This window comes from Oncorhynchus clarkii, chromosome 27 (assembly GCF_045791955.1).
Source record: "Oncorhynchus clarkii lewisi isolate Uvic-CL-2024 chromosome 27, UVic_Ocla_1.0, whole genome shotgun sequence".
NCBI classification, from domain to species: Eukaryota; Metazoa; Chordata; class Actinopteri; order Salmoniformes; family Salmonidae; genus Oncorhynchus; species Oncorhynchus clarkii.
Genome location: NC_092173.1, coordinates 43572802 through 43597734, shown reverse-complemented (window position 1 = coordinate 43597734; position 24933 = coordinate 43572802). Strand labels below are relative to the sequence as shown.

Genomic DNA, 24933 nt, shown 5'->3' with positions numbered 1-24933 from the left:
ACACTGGCGGAGTTTGAAGAGGGTCCCTCGCCCAAGCACCCTATTCCCTACATAGTGCACTACTTTAGACCAGGCCCCATAGCACCCTATTCCCTACATAGTGCACTACTTTAGACCAGGCCCCATAGGACCCTATTCCCTACATAGTGTACTACTTTAGACCAGGCCCCATAGGACCCTATTCCCTACATAGTGCACTACTTTAGACCAGGGCCCATTGGGAATAGGGTGTGATTTGGGATTACAGTAATCTGTAACAGACAGGGATAGAGAGGTCTTGGCCTGGCTGGAGCATGGGAAAATGATTAGAAGGAAAACACACCAGGTTCATTAAGCACCAAACAAAATAAACTGGACTCTAACAGGGAGGGACTGACTGAAACAGGGAGGGACTGACTGAAACAGGGAGGGACTGACTGAAACAGGGAGGGACTGACTGAAACAGGGAGGAACTACCTGAAACAGGGAGAGACTGATTGAAACAGGGAGGGACTGACTGAAACAGGGAGGGACTGACTGAAACAGGGAGGGACTGATTGAAACAGGGACTACCTGAAACAGGGAGGGACTACCTGAAACAGGGAGGGACTACCTGAAACAGGGAGAGACTGACTGAAACAGGGAGGGACTGACTGAAACAGGGAGGGACTGACTGAAACAGGGAGGGACTGACTGAAACAGGGAGGGACTACCTGAAACAGGGAGAGACTGACTGAAACAGGGAGGGACTAGCTGGACGTTGTCAGTTTTAGTGTACAGGACCCTAATGAACAGGACCCTGGTCAGAGTGTCCTAATGAACAGGACGCTGGTCAGAGTGTCCTAATGAACAGGACCCTGGTCAGAGTGTCCTAATGAACAGGACCCTGGTCAGAGTGTCCTAATGAACAGGACGCTGGTCAGAGTGTCCTAATGAACAGGACCCTGGTCAGAGTGTCCTAATGAACAGGACCCTGGTCAGAGTGTCCTAATGAACAGGACGCTGGTCAGAGTGTCCTAATGAACAGGTCGCTGGTCAGAGTGTCCTAATGAACAGGGCCCTGGTCAGAGTGTCCGAATGAACAGGACCCTGGTCAGAGTGTCCTAATGAACAGGACCCTGGTCAGAGTGTCCTAATGAACAGGACCCTGGTCAGAGTATCCTAATGAACAGGACCCTGGTCAGAGTGTCCTAATGAACAGGACGCTGGTAAGAATGATTCATCATTCTGTCCATCCTTAACTAAATGAAGAAGACATAGCACTGAGGGGACCGGTGTGTGTGTGTGTGTGTGTGTGTGTGTGTGTGTTCGTGCGCGTGCGTGCGCGTACGTGTGCGTGCGTGTGTGTGCGTTCGTGTGTGTGTGTGTGTGTGTGTGTGTGTGCGTGTGTGTGCGTGCGTGCGTGCGTGCGCGTGCGCGTGCGCGTGCGCATGCGCATGCGTGTGTGTGTGTGTGTGTGTGTGTGTGTGTGTGTGTGTGTCTTGGGCGATGAATAGAAGAAAACAAGTCAAGGTGGACACGGTGAGTCAGAGAGACAACCTGGGATTCGAAAAGCAACAAAGCTGTCACCAGAGCACCTTTTTATCATATACACCTGAGGGAAGGGCCTGGGGAAATGGAACCACTCAATAGCTATATACTGTGTATATATTTTATTTTTTATTTTTTTCATTTTTAAAGTCTAACAAATGGATGTAATAATGCCAAATGTCCCCTTTAATTAAATGTGTGGTTTATTTTCCCAACATCTGCTCAGCCTCTGTACAACTGCTTTACAACACTCTGTGAGATTTTACGTGTGTACAGTATAGGCTTTTAACACACCTACATCTTCACAACACTCGGTACTCAGCACATGGTCAACAGGTTGGCACTATAACACTCAGAACATGGTCAATAGATTGGCACTATAACACTCAGAACATGATCAATAGATTGGCACTATAACACTCAGAACATGATCAATAGATTGGCACTATAACACTCAGAACATGGTCAATAGATTGGCACTATAACACTCAGAACATGATCAATAGATTGGCACCATAACACTCAGAACATGATCAATAGATTGGCACTATAACACTCAGAACATGATCAATTGATTGGCACTATAACACTCAGAACATGATCAATAGATTGGCACAATAACACTCAGAACATGATCAATAGATTGGCACCATAACACTCAGAACATGGTCAATAGATTGGCACTATAACACTCAGAACATGATCAATAGATTGGCACTATAACACTCAGAACATGATCAATAGATTGGCACTATAACACTCAGAACATGATCAATAGATTGGCACTATAACACTCAGAACATGATCAATAGATTGGCACTATAACACTCAGTACTCAGAACATGATCAATAGATTGGCACTATAACACTCAGAACATGATCAATAGATTGGCAATATAACACTCAGAACATGATCAATAGATTGGCACTATAACACTCAGTACTCAGAACATGATCAATAGATTGGCACTATAACACTCAGAACATGATCAATAGATTGGCACTATAACACTCAGAACATGATCAATAAATTGGCACTATAACACTCAGAACATGATCAATAGATTGGCACTATAACACTCAGTACTCAGAACATGATCAATAGATTGGCACTATAACACTCAGTACTCAGAACATGGTTAACAGGTTGGCACTATAACAGGCTAGTGTATGACTTCACACTCCTCCAGTATACATGTTGCATCGCTCTCTGTCTCTCTCTCTCTTTCTTTCTATCTCTCTCTCTCTTTGTCTCTCTCTCTTTGTCTCTCTTTCTCTCTCTCTCTCTCTCTCTCTTTCTGTCTCTCTCTCTTTCTTTCTCTTTGTCTCTCTCTTTCTCTCTCTGTCTCTCTCTCCCTCTGTCTGTCTCTCTCTCTATCTCTCTCTCTCTCTCTCTCTCTCTCTCTCTCTCTCTCTCTCTCTCTCTCTCTGTATTTTTGTCTCTCTCTTGGTCTGTCTCTCTCTGTCTCTGTCTTTCTGTCTCTCTCTTGGTCTCTCTCTATCTCTGTCTCTGTCTTTCTGTCTCTCTCTCTCTGTCTCTGTCTTTCTGTCTCTCTCTTGGTCTCTCTCTCTCTGTCTTTCTGTCTCTCTCTTGGTCTCTCTCTCTCTGTCTCTGTCTTTCTGTCTCTCTCTTGGTCTCTCTCTCTCTCTGTCCCTCTAAGTTTAGCTGCTTTGAGGGCAGTTTTTTTCAGCAGTGCTATCTCTGTGGTGCTTAGCTATCTGCTTTTGTGTGCTGTGAAAGACACACACACACACACACACACACACACACACACACACACACACACACACACACACACACACACACACACACACACACACACACACACACACACACACACACACACACGGCTGTAGCTGTGGCTGGCACCATCAATATTCAGCTCTCGTTCTCACCACTGATCGCTCTTTATGGGGACATGGAGCATCAGCTCTTTATCCCCCACAACCTTCCCTTGCAAATCTGGCTGCATTCAGAGTCTGACTATAGTCAGTTGTACAGACCCGTGGGAACCGCTTAAAGAGCGGATCAATAGATGGGCTATAAACATGCATCAAGTCAACTTTGTGCTTTTGTGCTACTGCTGCTCTCTCTCTCTTGATCAAAATTCAAGTTCTCCGGTCTAATTTGTTTGTCAGAGAGAGGGGGCGTTTTCTTCCTGTTCCTTTTCATTCAGGTGTCTATTTTTTCCTGCGCTCCCAATGGCATCCTATTCCCTTTATAGTGTAGGGAATAGAGTCCCATTTGGGATGTAGTCCTTGTCTGGTATATTATAGACTATCTGAACACATTGATATTTGACCAGGGCCCATAGCCATTTAGCAGACGTTCTTATCCAGAGAGATTTACAGGAGCAATTTAGGGTTGAGTGTCTTGCTCATCGACAGATTATTTTTCTTCACCTAATTGTTTCGCGGATTCGAACCAGCGACATTACCTTGCCCAACGCTCAGACTACCTGCCGCCCTAAATCATTTATGTATAAATCACCGGCAACAGAAGTATGGATTACACCAGAGAGAGGATTATTCCAGAAGATATCATTTCTGTGAGTGATATGATCAGATGTGAGTACCACTGTGAGTATGAGATAAGGGACAGGACACAAACAGGCTTTTCAGATGGTACACAACCTTCAAACTGCCAAGAGATCCTACTTATAGAGATTTCATTTAGATGTCATTTCTCAACAGAAAATATTAACTTTGCCTCAAAGAGATAGAGTGAGAGAGAGAGAGAGAGAGAGAGAGAGAGAGAGAGAGAGAGAGAGAGAGAGAGAGAGAGAGAGAGAGAGAGAGGGAGAGAGAGAGAGATCATCTCTTGGCAGTAGTCCTGTAGACTACTTTATCACTGACCTCAACCCAGAGTCTCTCAGAGCGTTCACAGTCAGCCCACTGACACCCCTATCAGATCACAGCAAAATCACAGTCTACTTAAACAGAGCAATACTCAATCATGAGGCATCAAAGCCAAAGGAACTGAGTAACATTAAGAAATGCTATAGATGGAAGGAATGCAGTTTGGAAACCTACCAAAAAACAATTAGGCAACAACAAATTCAATCCCTTTTAGACAATTTCCTGGGTAAAACGTTCCACTGTAATAGTGAAGGTGTAAACTTGGCAGTAGAAAATCTTAACAGTATATTTGACCTCTCAGCTTCCCTATCAAATTTAAAAATCTCAAATAGAAAACCGAAGAAAATGAACAACAATGACAAATGGTTTGATGAAGAATGCAAAAATCTAAGAAAGAAATTGAGAAACCTGTCCAACCAAAAACATAGAGACCCGGAAAACCTGAGTCTACGCCTTCACTATGGTGAATCACTAAAACAATACAGAAATACACTACGGAAAAAGAAGGAACAGCATGTCAGAAATCAGCTCAATGTAATTGAAGAATCCATAGACTCTAACCACTTCTGGGAAAATTGGAAAACACTAAACAAACAACAACACAAAGAATTATCTATCCAAAATGGAGATGTATGGGTAAACCACTTCTCCAATCTTTTTGGCTCTATAACAAAGAACAAAGAGCAAAAACATATAGATGATCAATTACAGATCTTAGAATCAACTATTAAAGACTACCAGAACCCACTGGATTCTCCAATTACATTGAATGAACTACAGGACAAAATACAAACCCTCCAACCCAAAAAGGCCTGTGGTGTTGATGGTATCCTCAATGAAATGATCAAATATACAGACAACAAATTCCAATTGGCTATACTAAAACTATTTAACATCATACTTAGCTCTGGCATCTTCCCCAATATTTGGAACCAAGGACTGATCACCCCAATCCACAAAAGTGGAGACAAATTTGACCCCAATAACTACTGTGGAATATGCGTCAACAGTAACCTTGGGAAAATCCTCTGCATTATCATTAACAGCAGACTCGTACATTTCCTCAATGAAAACAATGTACTGAGCAAATGTCAAATTGGCTTTTTACCAAATTACCGTACAACAGACCATGTATTCACCCTGCACACCCTAATTGACAACCAAACAAACCAAAACAAAGGCAAAGTCTTCTCATGCTTTGTTGATTTCAAAAAAGCCTTCGACTCAATCTGGCATGAGGGTCTGCTATACAAACTGATGGAAAGTGGTGTTGGGGGTAAAACATACGACATTATAAAATCCATGTACACAAACAACAAGTGTGCGGTTAAAATTGGCAAAAAACACACACATTTCTTTACACAGGGTTGTGGGGTGAGACAGGGTTGCAGCTTAAGCCCCACCCTCTTCAACATATATACCAACAAATTGGCGCGAGCACTAGAAAAGTCTGCAGCACCCGGCCTCACCCTAATAGAATCCGAAGTCAAATGTCTGCTGTTTGCTGATGATCTGGTGCTTCTGTCACCAACCAAGGAGGGCCTACAGCAGCACCTAGATATTCTGCACAGATTCTGTCAGACCTGGGCCCTGACAGTAAATCTCAGTAAGACCAAAATAATGGTGTTCCAAAAAAGGTCCAGTCACCAGGACAACAAATACAAATTCCATCTAGACACTGTTGCCCTAAATTCCACAGTGTGCCATCACAGCAGCAAGATTTGTGACCTGTTGCCACGAGAAAAGGGCAACCAGTGAAGAACAAAAACCATTGTAAATACAACCCATATTTATGCTTATATATTATATCTTGTGTCCTTTACCATTTGTACATTGTTAAAACACTGTATATATAATATGACATTTGTAATGTCTTTATTGTTTTGAAACTTCTGTATGTGTAATGTTTACTGTTCATTTTTATTGTTTATTTCACTTTATATTTTCACTTTATATATTATCTACCTCACTTGCTTTGGCAATGTTAACACATGTTTCCCATGCCAATAAAGCCCTTGAATTGAATTGAGAGAGAGAGAGAGAGAGAGAGAGAGAGGGGGAGGGAGAGAGAGAGAGAGAGAGAGAGAGAGAGAGAGAGAGAGAGAGAGAGAGAGAGAGAGAGAGAGGGAGAGGGAGAGAGATGGAGAGTGAGAGAGAAAGATGGAGAGAGAGAGAGAGAGAGAGGGAAAGGGAGAGAGATGGAGAGTGAGAGAGAAAGATGGAGAGAGAGAGAGAGAGAGAGAGAGAGAATAAGAGAGAATAAGAGAGAATAAGAGAGAATAAGAGAGAATAAGAGAGAATAAAAGAGACAGAAAGAGAGAGAGAGGCAGAGAGAGAGGTGGAGAGAGGGAGCACAGTGAAAGGAGAAAAAAGGGAGAGCTCATCACACAAGCTAAATGAGATTCAGAGTCTGCTGTGCTGCTCGGTGGCCGGGCACACAGCCCACTTCAACAGAGCTGCGGGCCAACAACCACTGGTAAAGGTCATTCTGCAAACGGCCCGAAAATGAAGTATCACCTCAGTTTGCAGGTCTGAGCAAAATACTGATACGCAGAGAGGAGAACTGAAGCTCACAAACCCTCAGCAGAGCCACAGGCCCAAAACCCCCAACAGAGCCACAGGCCCAAAACCCCCAACAGAGCCACAGGCCCAAAACCCCCAACAGAGCCACAGGCTCAAAACCCCCAACAAAGCCACAGGCTCAAAACCCCCAACAGAGCCACAGGCCCAAAACCCCCAACAGAGCCACAGGCCCAAAACCCCCAACAGAGCCACAGCCCCAAAACCCCCAACAGAGCCATAGGCCAAAAACCCCCAACAGAGCCACAGCCCCAAAACCCCCAACAGAGCCACAGCCCCAAAACCCCCAACAGAGCCACAGCCCCAAAACCCCCAACAGAGCCACAGCCCCAAAACCCCCAACAGAGCCACAGGCCCAAAACCCCAAGCTTCCAGAGGAGCTATTTAACACTGAAGTAGAGTACTGTGGATGAACAGAGTAGTGTCTCATGTTAGGTGGAATAAAACAGGAATAATGTTGGACCAGATGACACAGTAAGGCTACTTTTAAGCCTCGTCTTTAACGACTGTCGAAAGCAAGTTCGATTGAGACTGTGTTTTAACTCAACACCGTAAAATAATACCAATAACAGGAGTTCTTCCTGTGTTTAATCCTATACTGTATATTCAGCCTGGTCTAATTTAGGCTCATTGATTGGTGATATCTACAGCCAATTAGAAGAGTGCTTCAGTTTTCCATTTCCTGCATGCAATCAATCCAACAATACCCAGAAAACAAATCCCAAAGTCTCCAATGAATTCAATCGTAAACGACACCCAATTCCCTATTTAGTGCACTACTTTTAAAGAGGGGCCATAGGATTCTGGTCAAAAGTAGTGCAGTATATAAGAAATAGGGTGTCATTTGGGACACAAACAGTCTCCATGGTAATGCCCTCTAAAAGCATCAGATCACATGACTTTTGTTCACAGTTTGAAAAAATTAATTTAAATTTTAGATCTGAGAATATAACTGATAAAACTAAAACTAAAACTATGAATATTTCTGTAATTTTATTTCAACAGACTTAATCAAATGTTTTTTACATCCAACATTAAAAGTTTAAAAAAACATTTATGATTAGAAATTATCAATTAGTAATAAGATATTATATTAGGCAAATCATTCTCACAATGAAAACAATCTTGCTGTGCCAATGTAGTGAAAGATATAACCAAATTAAAGATGCCATTTAAAATATTTAACAATCATCATGTACAGTAGGGACACGTACCAAATGGCATCCTATTCACTACATAGTGCAGGGGCTCTGGTCTAAAGTAGTGCACTATATAGGGAATAGGGCTCTGGTCTATAGTAGTGCACTATATAGGGAATAGGGCTCTGGTCTATAGTAGTGCACTATATAGGGAATAGGGCTCTGGTCTATAGTAGTGCACTATATAGGGAATAGGGCTCTGGTCTAAAGTAGTGCACTATATAGGGAATAGGGCTCTGGTCTATAGTAGTGCACTATATAGGGAATAGGGCTCTCGTCTAAAGTAGTGCACTAAATAGGGAATAGGGCTCTCGTCTAAAGTAGTGCACTATATAGGGAATAGGGCTCTGGTCTAAAGTAGTGCACTGTATAGGGAAAAGGGCTCTCGTCTAAAGTAGTGCACTATATAGGGAATAGGGCTCTGGTCTATAGTAGTGCACTATATAGGGAATAGGGCTCTGGTCTATAGTAGTGCACTATATAGGGAATAGGGCTCTGGTCTATAGTAGTGCACTATATAGGGAATAGGGCTCTGGTCTAAAGTAGTGCACTATATAGGGAATAGGGCTCTGGTCTAAAGTAGTGCACTGTATAGGGAAAAGGGCTCTCGTCTAAAGTAGTGCACTATATAGGGAATAGGGCTCTGGTCTAAAGTAGTGCACTGTATAGGGAAAAGGGCTCTCGTCTAAAGTAGTGCACTTTATAGGGAATAGGGCTCTGGTCTATAGTAGTGCACTATATAGGGAATAGGGCTCTGGTCTAAAGTAGTGCACTATATAGGGAATAGGGCTCTGGTCTAAAGAAGTGCACTATATAGGGAATAGGGCTCTGGTCTAAAGTAGTGCACTGTATAGGGAAAAGGGCTCTCGTCTAAAGTAGTGCACTATATAGGGAATAGGGCTCTGGTCTAAAGTAGTGCCACTATACAGGGAATAGGGCTCTAGTCTAAAGTAGTGTACTATATAGGGAATAGGGTTCTGGTCTAAAGTAGTGCCACTATACAGGGAATAGGGCTCTAGTCTAAAGTAGTGCACTATATAGGGAATAGGGCCATGGTCTATAGTAGTGCACTATATAGGGAATAGGGCTCTGGTCTATAGTATAGTTCTCACAGTATTAATGTCCTTTGTCATAAAATATTTAATTAGACCAGTTATCATAATCTAGCCAGTCATATTTGTTATACTGTATAAATCATGTCCGAACCATTGAATTGGCCGCAGGTTCTCTACAAACAAGTTTCAGTGACATTTCAATGATGGTCAAAGGGGGTGTGAAATACGTAAGTTCAAATTCAATTATTTCTGTATTTCATTTTCAATAAATTTGCACACAACAAAAAAATCTATAGAACATGTTTTCACTTTTGTCATTATGGGGTGTTGTGTGTAGATGAGTGAGTGAAATAAAAATATATATATTTAATCCATTTTGAATTCAGGCTGCAACAACAACAACAACAAGATGAGGCATAAGTCACGGGGTAGTAATATTTTCTGAAGGCTCTGAAGGTTTCTGAATATATATAGAGACTTTTCCCCAGATCCTTACGGGGATGCAGGCAGAGATCAAATTATTGTCCGCCCTGACAACCTGATAGAGATCTTATTGATGTTTCACAAAACTATAACTGTACGATGCTCAAAAAATAGCATTATGAAACTTTAGAAGAGGAATTGATGGCTGAGACGATAATGCAGAAAGTAACTAAAGTATCGATGTCTGCTTCCTAAATTGCATACTACTCCCTATATAGTGCACTACTTTTGACCAGCCTTGGTGCCATTTGGGAAACAGCAAAAAAGGGGAGATTAGCCGAGCCGTAACAATAATGAGGAACACAGAACGAAGCATCAGAGAGCATTGTTTCAAGTGAACAGCCACGTCAATGTGTTTCCCTGTGCGGAAGACATCAACTTACAGTTTACCCTCTGAGCCCGTTCAACAAATACAACACATCGTCCAAACACAGCACCATCGAAAACCAGTCAGGAAAATACACAGCACCATCGAAAACCAGTCAGGAAAATACACAGCACCATCAAAAACCAGTCAGCAATACACAGCACCATCGAAAACCAGTCAGGAAAATACACAGCACCATCAAAAACCAGTCAGCAATACACAGCACCATCAAAAACCAGTCAGGAAAATACAGCACCATCAAAAACAGTCAGCAATACACAGCACCATCAAAAACCAGTCAGCAATACACAGCACCATCAAAAACCAGTCAGGAAAATACACAGCACCATCAAAAACCAGTCAGGAAAATATATAGCACCATCGAAAACCAGTCAGCAATACACAGCACCATCGAAAACCAGTCAGCAATACACAGCACCATCAAAAACCAGTCAGGAAAATATATAGCACCAGTCAGCAATACACAGCACCATCGAAAACCAGTCAGCAATACACAGCACCAGTCAGCAATACACAGCACCATCGAAAACCAGTCAGCAATACACAGCACCAGTCAGCAATACACAGCACCATCAAAAACCAGTCAGGAAAATATATAGCACCAGTCAGCAATACACAGCACCATCGAAAACCAGTCAGGAAAATATATAGCACCAGTCAGCAATACACAGCACCATCAAAAACCAGTCAGGAAAATATATAGCACCAGTCAGCAATACACAGCACCATCAAAAACCAGTCAGGAAAATATATAGCACCAGTCAGCAATACACAGCACCATCAAAAACCAGTCAGGAAAATATATAGCACCAGTCAGCAATACACAGCACCATCGAAAACCAGTCAGCAATACACAGCACCATCAAAAACCAGTCAGGAAAATACAGCACCATCAAAAACCAGTCAGCAATACACAGCACCATCAAAAACCAGTCAGGAACACAATGTTCCTTTTAAATTAAACATCTCTGCAAAATGATTGATGACAGCTTCAAAAGACACTCTAGCGTGCCAACATCGATGTGTCCCAAATGGACCCTATTCCCTATGAAGTGTACAACTTTTGGCCAGGGCCTATTTTGCACTGGTCAAAAATAGTGCCATATATACAGTAGGGCATAGCTTGTCACTTTGGACACATCCAGAGACCCTAACCCACAATGGTTATCAATGATAACAGTAAGCAGTAACTATCTCCTTGTAATGAGAAGATTACGGATCATCAGACTACATTGCAGATTCTCAATGAAGAGAGTCAATAATATCACAGTAAAATGCAGGGGGGCTCATATAGGGCATCTCTTGTTCAAGTATTTGGACTTGTACAAATCAAGTACTGGCCTTGTTCAAGTATTGGCCTTGTTCAAGTATTGGCCTTGTTCAAGTATTGGCCTTGTTCAAGTATTGGCCTTGTTCAAATCAAATTGAATCAAGTACTGGCCTTGTTCAAGTATTGGCCTTGTTCAAGTACTGGCCTTGTTCAAGTATTGGCCTTGTTCAAGTATTGGCCTTGTTCAAATCAAATTGAATAAAGTACTGGCCTTGTTCAAGTATTGGCCTTGTTCAAGTATTGGCCTTGTTCAAATCAAATCAAATCAAGTACTGGCCTTGTTCAAGTACTGGCCTTGTTCAAGTATTGGCCTTGTTCAAATCAAATTGAATCAAGTACTGGCCTTGTTCAAATATTTGGCCTTTTTCAAATCAAATCAAGTATCTGCCTTGTAAGGAATAATCAATGAGGGGCTCTATACGCTCTATGTAAAATAATGAACAACGTGGAAGCGGAGGGGAACTAACCTTCCAGGCATTTGCATTATTTTCCAGAGAACGCATAGAGCCCCTCGTTGATTATGCAATTTTATATATACCATATATACCATATATACCATATATATAATTTAACACATTGGCTGCTAAAAATGTGTTCATTTGCAGGTAGAAATGTTCGACATCCACTGAGGTAGGTAGCACGTTTACTAGATAGCTACCGTAGTTGCCTTGGTAACAAAACCAACAGACTTCCTAGTTTAGCTAACGAAACCATCAGTCCTAGCTTGCTCTTATGAACATCTAATTCCACAATGCCAATAATGTTTTCAATTGGACTTTTGCTTTCAAATGCGGCTCAAACATAGAACATGTAAGAATAAACTATAGCCATCCAGGGTGAGGGGAGTTGTCTCCATGTAGACTAACATCCAGGATGAGGAGGGCTGTCTCCGTGTAGACTAACATCCAGGATGAGGAGTGTTGTCTCCATGTAGACTAACATCCAGGATGAGGGGTCCTGTCTCCGTGTAGACTAACATCCAGGATGAGGAGTGTTGTCTCCGTGTAGACTAACATCCAGGATGAGGGGTCCTGTCTCCTTGTAGACTAACATCCAGGATGAGGGGTCCTGTCTCCATGTAGACTAACATCCAGGATGAGGAGTGCTGTCTACATGTAGACTAACATCCAGGATGAGGAGTGCTGTCTCCATGTAGACTAACATCCAGGATGAGGAGTGCTGTCTCCATGTAGACTAAAATCCAGGATGAGGAGTGTTGTCTCTGTGTAGACTAACATCCAGGATGAGGAGTGTTGTCTTCGTGTAGACTAACATCCAGGATGAGGGGTCCTGTCTCCATGTAGACTAACATCCAGGATGAGGAGTGCTGTCTACATGTAGACTAACATCCAGGATGAGGAGTGCTGTCTCCATGTAGACTAACATCCAGGATGAGGGGTCCTGTCTCCGTGTAGACTAACATCCAGGATGAGGGGTCCTGTCTCCGTGTAGACTAACATCCAGGATGAGGGGTCCTGTCTTCATGTAGACTAACATCCAGGATGAGGGGTCTTGTCTCCATGTAGACTAACATCCAGGATGAGGAGTGCTGTCTCCGTGTAGACTAACATCCAGGATGAGGGGTCCTGTCTCCGTGTAGACTAACATCCAGGATGAGAGGTCCGGTCTCCATGTAGACTAACATCCAGGATGAGGAGTGTTGTCTCCGTGTAGACTAACATCCAGGATGAGGGGTCCTGTCTCCATGTAGACTAACATCCAGGATGAGGAGTGCTGTCTCCATGTAGACTAACATCCAGGATGAGGAGTGCTGTCTCCATGTAGACTAACATCCAGGATGAGGAGTGTTGTCTCCGTGTAGACTAACTTCCAGGATGAGGAGTGTTGTCTCCGTGTAGACTAACATCCAGGATGAGGAGTGTTGTCTCCGTGTAGACTAACATCCAGGATGAGGAGTGTTGTCTCCGTGTAGACTAACATCCAGGATGAGGAGTGTTGTCTCTGTGTAGACTAACATCCAGGATGAGGAGTGTTGTCTCCGTGTAAACTAACATCCAGGATGAGGAGTGTTGTCTCCGTGTAGACTAACATCCAGGATGAGGAGTGTTGTCTCCGTGTAGACTAACATCCAGGATGAGGGGTCCTGTCTCCGTGTAGACTAATATCCAGGTTGAGGGTTCCTGTCTCCGTGTAGACTAACATCCAGGATGAGGGGTCCTGTCTTCATGTAGACTAACATCCAGGATGAGGGGTCTTGTCTCCATGTAGACTAACATCCAGGATGAGGAGTGCTGTCTCCGTGTAGACTAACATCCAGGATGAGGAGTGTTGTCTCCGTGTAGACTAACATCCAGGATGAGGGGTCCTGTCTCCGTGTAGACTAATATCCAGGTTGAGGGGTCCTGTCTCCGTGTAGACTAACATCCAGGATGAGGGGTCCTGTCTCCATGTAGACTAACATCCAGGATGAGGGGTCCTGTCTCCGTGTAGACTAACATCCAGGATGAGGGGTCCTGTCTCCGTGTAGACTAACATCCAGGATGAGGGGTCCTGTCTCCGTGTAGACTAGTATCCAGGTTGAGCACTCAACATGGATGTTATGTTAGACAAACAAACAAACAAACAGACAGACAGACAGACAGACAGACAGGGTTATTGATATGCCGTGGTACACACTGTGTGTTTCTCTCTCTCTCTCTCTCTGTGTGTGTGTGTGTGTGTGTGTGTGTGTGTGTGTGTGTGTGTGTGTGTGTGTGTGTGTGTGTGTGTCTGGGGGGATCGGGGGGTGGTTGTGTGTCTGGGGGGGTTGTGCATCTGGGGGAGTTGTGTGTTTGGGGGGGGTTGTGTGACTGGGTGGGTTGTGTGTCTATGGGGGGTCTGGGGGGGTTGTGTGTTCCTGTCTACCATACCTCCCTGTCTGCCTTCCTTCAGCTTCTCTCTATCTGCAACAGTATACCAGCAAGGCTAAGATCAGTCGCTGTCTCCGCAGCCCACAAGAGACACAACCATGTATTCCCCTCAGTTCCCCACCAGCTCCCCTCGTCTCCCCTCGTCTCCCCTCGTCTCCCTCCAGCCTCACCTTAAAGCACTGTGACGTTTTGGGGTTCACTTTCCCCTGGGCCCAATTTGTATTTATCTCAAGGTTTTCAGAGAAGAAACCCACATACTGACTGGAATAATGTATAATACCAAGGATTTTAAAATCAGAGTCTGTCTAAATGTTGGACAGAGTTATATTGGGAGAGGAGAATGAGGGGAAGTGACCTGGCTGTCTGATACAGTATAGACTTAACTCTGTTTGCGATGAAGGTTTTGAGACTCAATGACTACAGCCTATATGGCACCCTTTCCTTATATAGGGCCCTACTTTTAAACAGGACCCATAGGAGGTGACTAAACAGCTTGGAGTAAACCTGGAGTGTAAACTGTCATGGTCAAAACATATTGATACAACAGCATCGAAGATGGGGAGAAGTCTGTCTATAATAAAGCGCTGCTCTGCCTTCTTAACAACACTATTAATAAGGCAGGTCCTACAGGCCCTAGTTTCTACCTTCTCAACAACACTATCAACAAGGCAGGTCCTACAGACTCTAGTTTCTACCTTCTTAACAACACTATCAACAAGGCAGGTCCTACAGGCCCTAGTTTCTACCTTCTTATTAACACTATCAACAAGGCAGGTCCTACAGGCCCTAGTTTCTACCTTCTTAACAACACTATCATCAAGGCAGGTCCTACAGGCCCTAGTTTCTACCTTCTTAACAACACTATCAACAAGGCAGGTCCTACAGGCCCTTGTTTCTACCTTCTTAACAACACTATCATCAAGGCAGGTCCTACAGGCCCTAGTTTATACCTTCTTAACAACACTATCAACAAGGCAGGTCCTACAGGCCCTAGTTTCTACCTTCTTAACAACACTATCAACAAGGCAGGTCCTACAGGCCCTAGTTTCTACCTTCTTAACAACACTATCAACAAGGCAGGTCCTACAGGCCTAGTTTCTACCTTCTTAACAACACTGTCAACAAGGCAGGTCCTACAGGCCCTAGTTTCTACCTTCTTAACAACACTATCAACAAGGCAGGTCCTACAGGCCCTAGTTTCTACCTTCTTAACAACACTATCAACAAGGCAGGTCCTACAGGCCTTAGTTTCTACCTTCTTAACAGCACTATCAACAAGGCAGGTCCTACAGGCCCTAGTTTATACCTTCTTAACAACACTATCAACAAGGCAGGTCCTACAGGCCCTAGTTTCTACCTTCTTAACAACACTATCAACAAGGCAGGTCCTACAGGCCCTAGTTTCTACCTTCTTAACAACACTATCAACAAGGCAGGTCCTACAGGCCCTAGTTTCTACCTTCTTAACAACACTATCAACAAGGCAGGTCCTACAGGCCCTAGTTTCTACCTTCTTAACAACACTGTCAATAAGGCAGGTCCTACAGGCCTTAGTTTCTACCTTCTTAACAACACTATCAACAAGGCAGGTCCTACAGGCCCTAGTTTCTACCTTCTTAACAACACTATCAACAAGGCAGGTCCTACAGGTCCTAGTTTCTACCTTCTTAACAACACTATCATCAAGACAGGTCCGACAGACTCTAGTTTTTTTTACCTGGACTACTGCTCAGTCGTGTGGTCAAGTGCCACAAAGAGGGACCTCGGAAAATTACAATTGTCTCAGAACAGGGAAGGCACAGCTGGCCCTTGGATGTACACAGAGAGCTAACATTAATAATATGCATGTCAATCTCTCCTGGCTCATAGTGGAGGAGAGATTGACTTCATCACTACCTGTTTTTGTAAGAGCACTAGCACACAGCTCAGACACCCATTCATACCCCACACGACATGCCACCAGAGGTCTGTTTAAACTACTAACACACAGCTCAGACACCCATGCATACCCCACACGACATGCCACCAGAGGTCTGTTTAAACTACTAGCACACAGCTCAGACACCCATGCATACCCCACACGACATGCCACCAGAGGTCTGTTTAAACTACTAGCACACAGCTCAGACACCCATGCATACCCCACACGACATGCCACCAGAGGTCTGTTTAAACTACTAGCACACAGCTCAGACACCCATGCATACCCCACACGACATGCCACCAGAGGTCTCTTCACAATCCCTTTAATTCAGAACAGAATATGGGTGGTGCAGAGTAATATACGGAGCCATGACTACATAGAACTCTATTCCACATCAGGTACCCAATGTACGCAGTAGAATCAGACATAAAAATACACCTTATGGAACAGCGGGGACTGTGAAGAGACACACACACACAGGCACATGGATGTTGTATTGTAAATATGTGATTGTGGAGTGGTGGCCTGAGCGAGCACACTGAATGTGTTGGGTAAAGGTGTCGTGAAATGTAAATGTCATGTAGTATTTTAAACTGTATGTAACTGTCTTATGTTGCTGGACCCCGGGAAGAGTAGCTGCTGCCTTGGCTAATGGGGATCCATGATAAACCTCAGGAAGAGTAGCTGCTGCCTTGGCTAATGGGGATCCATGATAAACCTCAGGAAGAGTAGCTGCTGCCTTGGCTAATGGGGATCCATGATAAACCTCAGGAAGAGTAGCTGCTGCCTTGGCTAATGGGGATCCATGATAAACCTCAGGAAGAGTAGCTGCTGCCTTGGCTAATGGGGATCCATGATAAACCTCAGGAAGAGTAGCTGCTGCCTTGGCTAATGGGGATCCATGATAAACCTCAGGAAGAGTAGCTGCTGCCTTGGCTAATGGGGATCCATGATAAACCTCAGGAAGAGTAGCTGCTGCCTTGGCTAATGGGGATCCATGATAAACCTCAGGAAGAGTAGCTGCTGCCTTGGCTAATGGGGATCCATGATAAACCTCAGGAAGAGTAGCTGCTGCCTTGGCTAATGGGGATCCATGATAAACCTCAGGAAGAGTAGCTGCTGCCTTGGCTAATGGGGATCCATGATAAACCTCAGGAAGAGTAGCTGCTGCCTTGGCTAATGGGGATCCATGATAAACCTCAGGAAGAGTAGCTGCTGCCTTGGCTAATGGGGATCCATGATAAACCTCAGGAAGAGTAGCTGCTGCCTTGGCTAATGGGGATCCATGATAAACCACAGGAAGAGTAGCTGCTGCCTTGGCTAATGGGGATCCATGATAAACCTCAGGAAGAGTAGCTGCTGCCTTGGCTAATGGGGATCCATGATAAACCTCAGGAAGAGTAGCTGCTGCCTTGGCTAATGGGGATCCATGATAAACCTCAGGAAGAGTAGCTGCTGCCTTGGCTAATGGGGATCCATGATAAACCTCAGGAAGAGTAGCTGCTGCCTTGGCTAATGGGGATCCATGATAAACCTCAGGAAGAGTAGCTGCTGCCTTGGCTAATGTGGATCCATGATAAACCTCAGGAAGAGTAGCTGCTGCCTTGGCTAATGGGGATCCATGATAAACCTCAGGAAGAGTAGCTGCTGCCTTGGCTAATGGGGATCCATGATAAATTCAAATACAAATGTGGAACAGAATGTACTGGAGAGGCATGTTGACACATAGGGAGATGGTATGGATGGACCAATACAGCCGGTCTGTTTAGAACTAAGATTAGTCATGGAGCACAGAAAGAGTCTTGGAGGGGTTAATTAATCTACACACTGCTGAGGTATTTTCTACCGGTGACAGTCAGTGTCTGCACTGCCAAATGGACTCTGGTAGTGTACTAGATAAAGAATAGGGCACATCAGCCTTCGACGTCAGCCTCGACATCAGCCTTGACATCAGCCTTCGACGTCAGCCTCGACATCAGCCTTGACATCAGCCTTCGACGTCAGCCTCGACATCAGCCTTCGACGTCAGCCTCGACATCAGCCTCGACATCAGCCTCGACATCAGCCTCGACATCAGCCTCGACATCAGCGTCGACATCAGCCTCAACATCGTTCTCAACATCAGCCTCAACATCATTCTCGACATCAGCCTTGACATCAGCGTCGACATCAGCCTTCGACATCAGCCTCGACATCATTCTCGACATCAGCCTCGACATCAGCCTCAACATCAGCCTCGACATCAGCCTCAACATCATTCTCGACATCAGCCTTGACATCAGCGTCGACATCAGCCTTCGACGTCAGCCTCGACATCAGCCTCAACATCATTCTCGACATCAGCCTCAACATCAGCCTTCGACGTCACCCTCGACATCAGCCTTCCATGTCAGCCTCAACATCAGCCTCGACATTAGCCTTCGACGTCAACCTCGACATCAGCCTTGACATCATTCTCAAATAGTTCATTATAAGAAGACTACTAAACTACTAAACTACCAAACTCCCGAACTACTGAAGATCTAGGTAGAAAAGTCATGGCAAGAATAGAATAGCATAGGAAATATAGAACAGCATAGGAAATACAGAATAGAATAGCATAGGAAATATAGAACAGCAGAGCATAGGCAATATAGAATATAATAGCATAGGAAATATAGAATAGAATAGAGTGGAAAATAATAGAACAGTTTATAATAGAAAAGAATGGAACAGAATAGAATAGAACAGAATAGAATATATTACAATAGAACAGAATGGAACAGAATAGAATAGAACAGAATAGAATATATTACAACAGAACAGAATGGAACAGAATAGAATAGAACAGAATAGAATATATTACAATAGAACAGAATGGAACAGAATAGAATAGAACAGAATAGAATATATTACAATAGAACAGAATGGAACAGAATAGAATATAACAGAATAGAATATATTACAATAGAACAGAATGGAACAGAATAAAATAGAACAGAATAGAACATATTACAATAGATCAGAATGGAACAGAATAGAATAGAACAGAATAGAATAGAACAGAATATAATATATTACAATAGAACAGAATGGAACAGAATAGAATAGAACAGAATAGAATATATTACAACAGAACAGAATGGAACAGAATAGAATAGAACAGAATATAATATATTACAATAGAACAGAATGGAACAGAATAGAATAGAACAGAATATAATATATTACAATAGAACAGAATGGAACAGAATAGAATATAACAGAATAGAATATATTACAATAGAACAGAATGGAACAGAATAGAATAGAACAGAATAGAATATATTACAACAGAACAGAATGGAACAGAATAGAATAGAACAGAATAGAATATATTACAATAGAACAGAATGGAACAGAATAGAATATATTACAATAGAACAGAATGGAACAGAATAGAATATATTACAACAGAACAGAATATAATATATTACAATAGAACAGAATAGAATATATTACAACAGAACAGAATATAATATATTACAATAGAACAGAATAGAATATATTACAACAGAACAGAATAGAATATATTACAATAGAACAGAATAGAATATATTACAATAGAACAGAATGGAACAGAATAGAATAGAACAGGATAGAATATATTACAATAGAACAGAATGGAACAGAATAGAATAGAACATAATAGAATATATTACAATAGAACATAATGGAAAAGAATAGAATAGAACAGAATAGAATAGAACAGAATATAATATATTACAATAGAACAGAATGGAACAGAATAGAATAGAACAGGATAGAATATATTACAATAGAACAGAATGGAACAGAATAGAATAGAACATAATAGAATATATTACAATAGAACAGAATGGAACAGAATAGAATAGAACAGGATAGAATATATTACAATAGAACAGAATGGAACAGAATAGAATAGAACATAATAGAATATATTACAATAGAACAGAATGGAAAAGAATAGAATAGAACAGAATAGAATAGAACAGAATATAATATATTACAATAGAACAGAATGGAACAGAATAGAATAGAACAGAATAGAATATATTACAATAGAACAGAATGGAAAAGAATAGAATAGAACATAATAGAATATATTACAATAGAACAGAATGGAACAGAATAGAATAGAACAGAATCGAATATATTACAATAGAACAGAATAGAATAGAACAGAATATAATATATTACAACAGAACAGAATGGAAAGAATAGAATAGAATATAGCTTATTATATTCTGTTCCATTATATTATATTGCAATATATTCTATTATATTCTGTTCTATTCTAATAATAGAACATAATATAATAGACTAGAATAAAACAGAATAAAATGGAATAGAATGTAATACAATAGAATAGAACAGAATAGAATAGACCTAAATAGAATAGAGCATAATAGAATAGAATAGAATAGAATAGAACATAATAGAATAGAATAGAATAGAGCATAATAGAATAGAGCATAATAGAAGAGAAGAGAAAAGAATAGAATAGAACATAATAGAGCATAATACAATAGAATTGAACAGAATATAATAGAATAGCATAGAATAGAGCATAATAGAATATAATAGAATAGAGCATAATAGAACTGAATAGAATAGAATAGAGCATAATATAATAGAATAGAGCATAATAGAATAGAATAGATTAGAGCATAATAGAATAGAATAGAATAGAATAGAATAGAGCATGATAGAATAGAATAGAATAGAATAGAGCATAATATAATATAATAGAATATAGCATAATAGAATAGAATAGCATAGAATAGAGCATAATAGAACAGAATAGAATAGAGCATAATAGAACAGAATAGAACTGAGTAGAATAGAATAGAGCATAATAGAATAGAATAGCATAGAATAGAGCATAATAGAACAGAATAGAATAGAGCATAATAGAACAGAATAGAACTGAATAGAATAGAATAGAGCATAATAGAATAGAATAGAGCATAATAGAATAGAAGAGAATAGAATAGAGCATAATAGAATAGAATATAAAATAATAGAATAGAAGAGAACAGAACAGAATATAAAATAATATAATAAAGATATTGAAGTCAGGCTGTCAGGGATGAGTTACTGTGTAGGAGTTATTTCCTTAATTAGATAGGTATACAACAAGTTGATGCGATACCCACCCCTTAAAAATCTCCTTAAAAAAAATATATAAAAAACAGTAGCCAGCATCCTATATTTCTGTAATGACAGTCACAGGGTGACTCATAGTAGCCTGCTGGGCGTGTACCCTATACACTGCAGGGCTTAGACTATAGCCTATACACTAAACGACATCGGAGAGCCTCGGGAAAAAGAGGACTTGTTCATTCCATCGGCGTCACCCCACGCGCAGTGGCACAGCACAGGGCGGTGGCTGCGGGACGGGCGTGCTGCGTGGGGAGTTGGGGAATTTATGTGACTAAAATACGATACTGCCTGCTACTTCATCCATCCATTGTTTCTCTCCTATCTGAAGTTACAGTGAGTAGGCTACATTATGAATGTGGACAGAAATGCCGCTAAAAAAAAAGGAATAGCTAATTACTGAATATTACATTTGTAAATATGAACAATGGCATTTAATCATTTAATTTAGGCTACCAATTAACGCAGCTCCAACTGTGGCTGAAATAACATATTTATTTCAGTTAAGATAGGCTATATTATACAAGCATGGTTTAAACTGTTACCGATAACCTCCACCTGTGTTTGAAAAACAACTCCTCACATCAGAGGATTAAAACGCGTATATTCTAGTCAAACAAGACCCCAAGATATAGCCAACCTGCTGCCCCACCGCCCGCAGCACAAAATATACATCTATATAATGAACATCTCACATTTAGTTCACCAGCTTGTGAGCCTACTGTACCATTGGATAGTATAATTCATGTTTTCAGACATAGATGAAAATCACGTCTAATAGTGTCTTATTTGTCATTCGTATCAAATTCAATCTTTAATAATATATCCGTATGTTATAACAATATCATACGCTTATTGAGTGTATTAAATATCTATAGCCGAATTTGATGTACACAAAATAGGTTACAACCCAATGTCTTTACATTGACCTTAACACACCCCATAACCTGTTAAGTAGCCTTCTGTATGCTACACGTTGAAATCTAGCTGTTCCTTGCCATGCACGCAAAAGACATGGGATACCATCCAAGTTGGTGTATCGTAACTTATGCCCACCACCACCACCACCACCACCGTTGTATCACGAAAATCATTCCGTGATGAAGAATGTAGGCATTCGCATTTTTCCGCAGAACTTTACTCCTGCGCTGTACCATCACCATGTTCCCTCACCATCGACAGCGCAATCCTACGTCCCAAAACACTCAAGCGGCAAAACTGACCCATTCTCAAAACAGAAATGACATATCTTCATGACTTCGACACACTTGAGCAAGACGTGAGGGAGACTATTACTCTTACACCTCACGAAGTCTCTTCACCACGCCCGGGTTTAGATGTAGACTACGGAGCTATAGGATAACCTAGGCTACTAAACATATGTATGTTTCCAGCGCTTAGCCAGCCTACCTTTCGAGGCGATTCCACAGAAGCTATACAGGAGGAACACCAAGTGCCGTTGGAGAATCATATTCTTAACGCTTCCTTCAGCAGCAAACTATGCTGGCCTCACGTTGTCTTCTGTTTTCGACTGGAGAAGCTCTCGGGGTTTATCCAGGTGCGCTTGCAGTCTGAAACCTGAGAAGAATCTCATAGGCTCCTTAGTCTACGTAGGGACGGAACTCAGTTCTGCTGTCAATGCAAAGTAAGTCAACTCCCTTTGTACTCGGGCAGATCCTCGGGCTGTAGCAGTAGCCTATTGCCGTTAGTTAGAGTGTGCCTTTACACGGTACCACCGGGACTGTAGAGAGAGAGAGAGAACGAGAGATGCTTCTCTCCTCGCGCAGAGAAAGTGCAGCTTATTACCTTTCTGTCGAGATGCAGAACGAGCGAGTGCGCAGAGTCCCGCCCACGCCTCTCTAACTGATAAAGACGCTTCACCAATGGCAAACACCCAGACATTACTCCAGGGAGCTCCGGCAGCACGGTCAAATTCTCACAATCATTACCCGGGGCTGTTTCTAATGTGTGGTGTATGCCTGTTTTAGACTCTACACATGTTGTAATATTATACAGTTATTCGGTTCGGTTAGTATAATGTACAGTGAGTGCCTCGCTGGTTCAGCACGAGGTGGTGCTGAAAAGACAACGACCAAACAGCTCGTCGTTTTCTTCTCTGTAATGTGTTAGGACTGTTAGAGGCTCTCTAATGTAACAGTTATTCTGTTCAGTTAGTAGTATAGGCTACAGTCCCTGGCAGGTTTAGTTAGTACACAGAATGAAGTGCTTTGTAAATATATATATATATATATATATAAACTAGTGGCAACTGATTATACGCCAACGCAAAATGAGACGAAAGCTTAACTTTACTGCAGTATTGAAACACATCATCCTGAGATGTTTTGAAACGTGACATAGTGTGTTATAACACCAGTTAGTCATGTGTTGTGTAACACCTTGCCAGGGACTGGGAGACCTACCTTAAAAAAAGGTTCAAAACACTCATTTGGTGTTTCGTGTTTCTGTTTAGTACCGAATTAGATAACGTCACCAAAAGATAAGCTTTCTCTCTCTCTCTCTATAGCTTCTAAACACTATGATGGTGTTTCACCTCCTGTCTAGTGAAGAATTAGATAGCTTCTCTTTTGGTGTCGTTTTCTCTCTCTCTCTATAGCTTCTAAACACTATGATGGTGTTTCACCTCCTGTCTAGTGAAGAATTAGATAGCTTCTCTTTTGGTGTCGTTTTCTCTCTCTCTCTCTATAGCTTCTCTTTTGGTGTCGTTTTCTCTCTCTCTCTATAGCTTCTCTTTTGGTGTCGTTTTCTCTCTCCCTCTATAGCTTCTCTTTTGGTGTCGTTTTCTCTCTCCCTCTATAGCTTCTCTTTTGGTGTCGTTTTCTCTCTCTCTCTCTATAGCTTCTAAACACTATGATGGTGTTTCACCTCTTGTCTAGTGAGGAATTAGATCGCTTCTCTTTTGATGTCGTTTTCTCTCTCTCTCTATAGCTTCTAAACACTATGATGGTGTTTCACATCTTGTCTAGTGAATAATTAGATACTTCTCTTTTGATGTCGTTTTCTCTCTCTCTCTATAGCTTCTAAACACTATGATGGTGTTTCACATCTTGTCTAGTGAAGAATTAGATCGCTCCTTCTGGAATATTCTAATGGTTAACATTGGTTTATGTATCTGATCATTTGCCAGTTTTAACCATTTTTGGCTGTGCATTGTTGAGCACGGTGCTCCAACCACCGACAGTGACTAGAGGTTATACAACAAGTGTGGCAGGATACTGTATTTGCCTCTACCATGAAAAGTTCTGAATGTGGCGAACGGATCGTCTAAATCCTTGAACTGAATTTTGTCTGATGGTTTTGGTATCCGTTCATCATTACAACTCATGGCATAACAAGCTACTTACTACTAATAAAGAAGCGCACTTTTCTTCCTTCAAGCATGCATACAACATTATGTAAAATAATGATAGAAATATATATATATATATATATATGACCCATAATCCTCTAAAAACACAGATACGTCAAGATAGGAAGCGCAAGGAGTTTAGAATCAGACTTCCAATGAGTTCAATAACTCAGTTTTCTCTGGCTTTGGGTATCATGACAGAA

At 41.8% G+C, this 24933-nt stretch overlaps 1 protein-coding gene across 1 annotated transcript in view; it reads right to left on the bottom strand.

Moving 5' to 3' along the window:
* Window positions 1–23335, bottom strand: part of LOC139385868 (cell adhesion molecule 2b) — a 476978-nt gene extending 453643 nt beyond the window's left edge. Inside the window, exon 1 of the mRNA XM_071131148.1 lies at window positions 22771–23335. Within this exon, the coding sequence (XP_070987249.1) occupies window positions 22771–22831 (61 nt within the window). The 5' untranslated portion in view covers window positions 22832–23335. The remainder of the gene's footprint in view (window positions 1–22770) is intronic.
* Between the last annotated feature and the right edge of the window lie 1598 nt (window positions 23336–24933).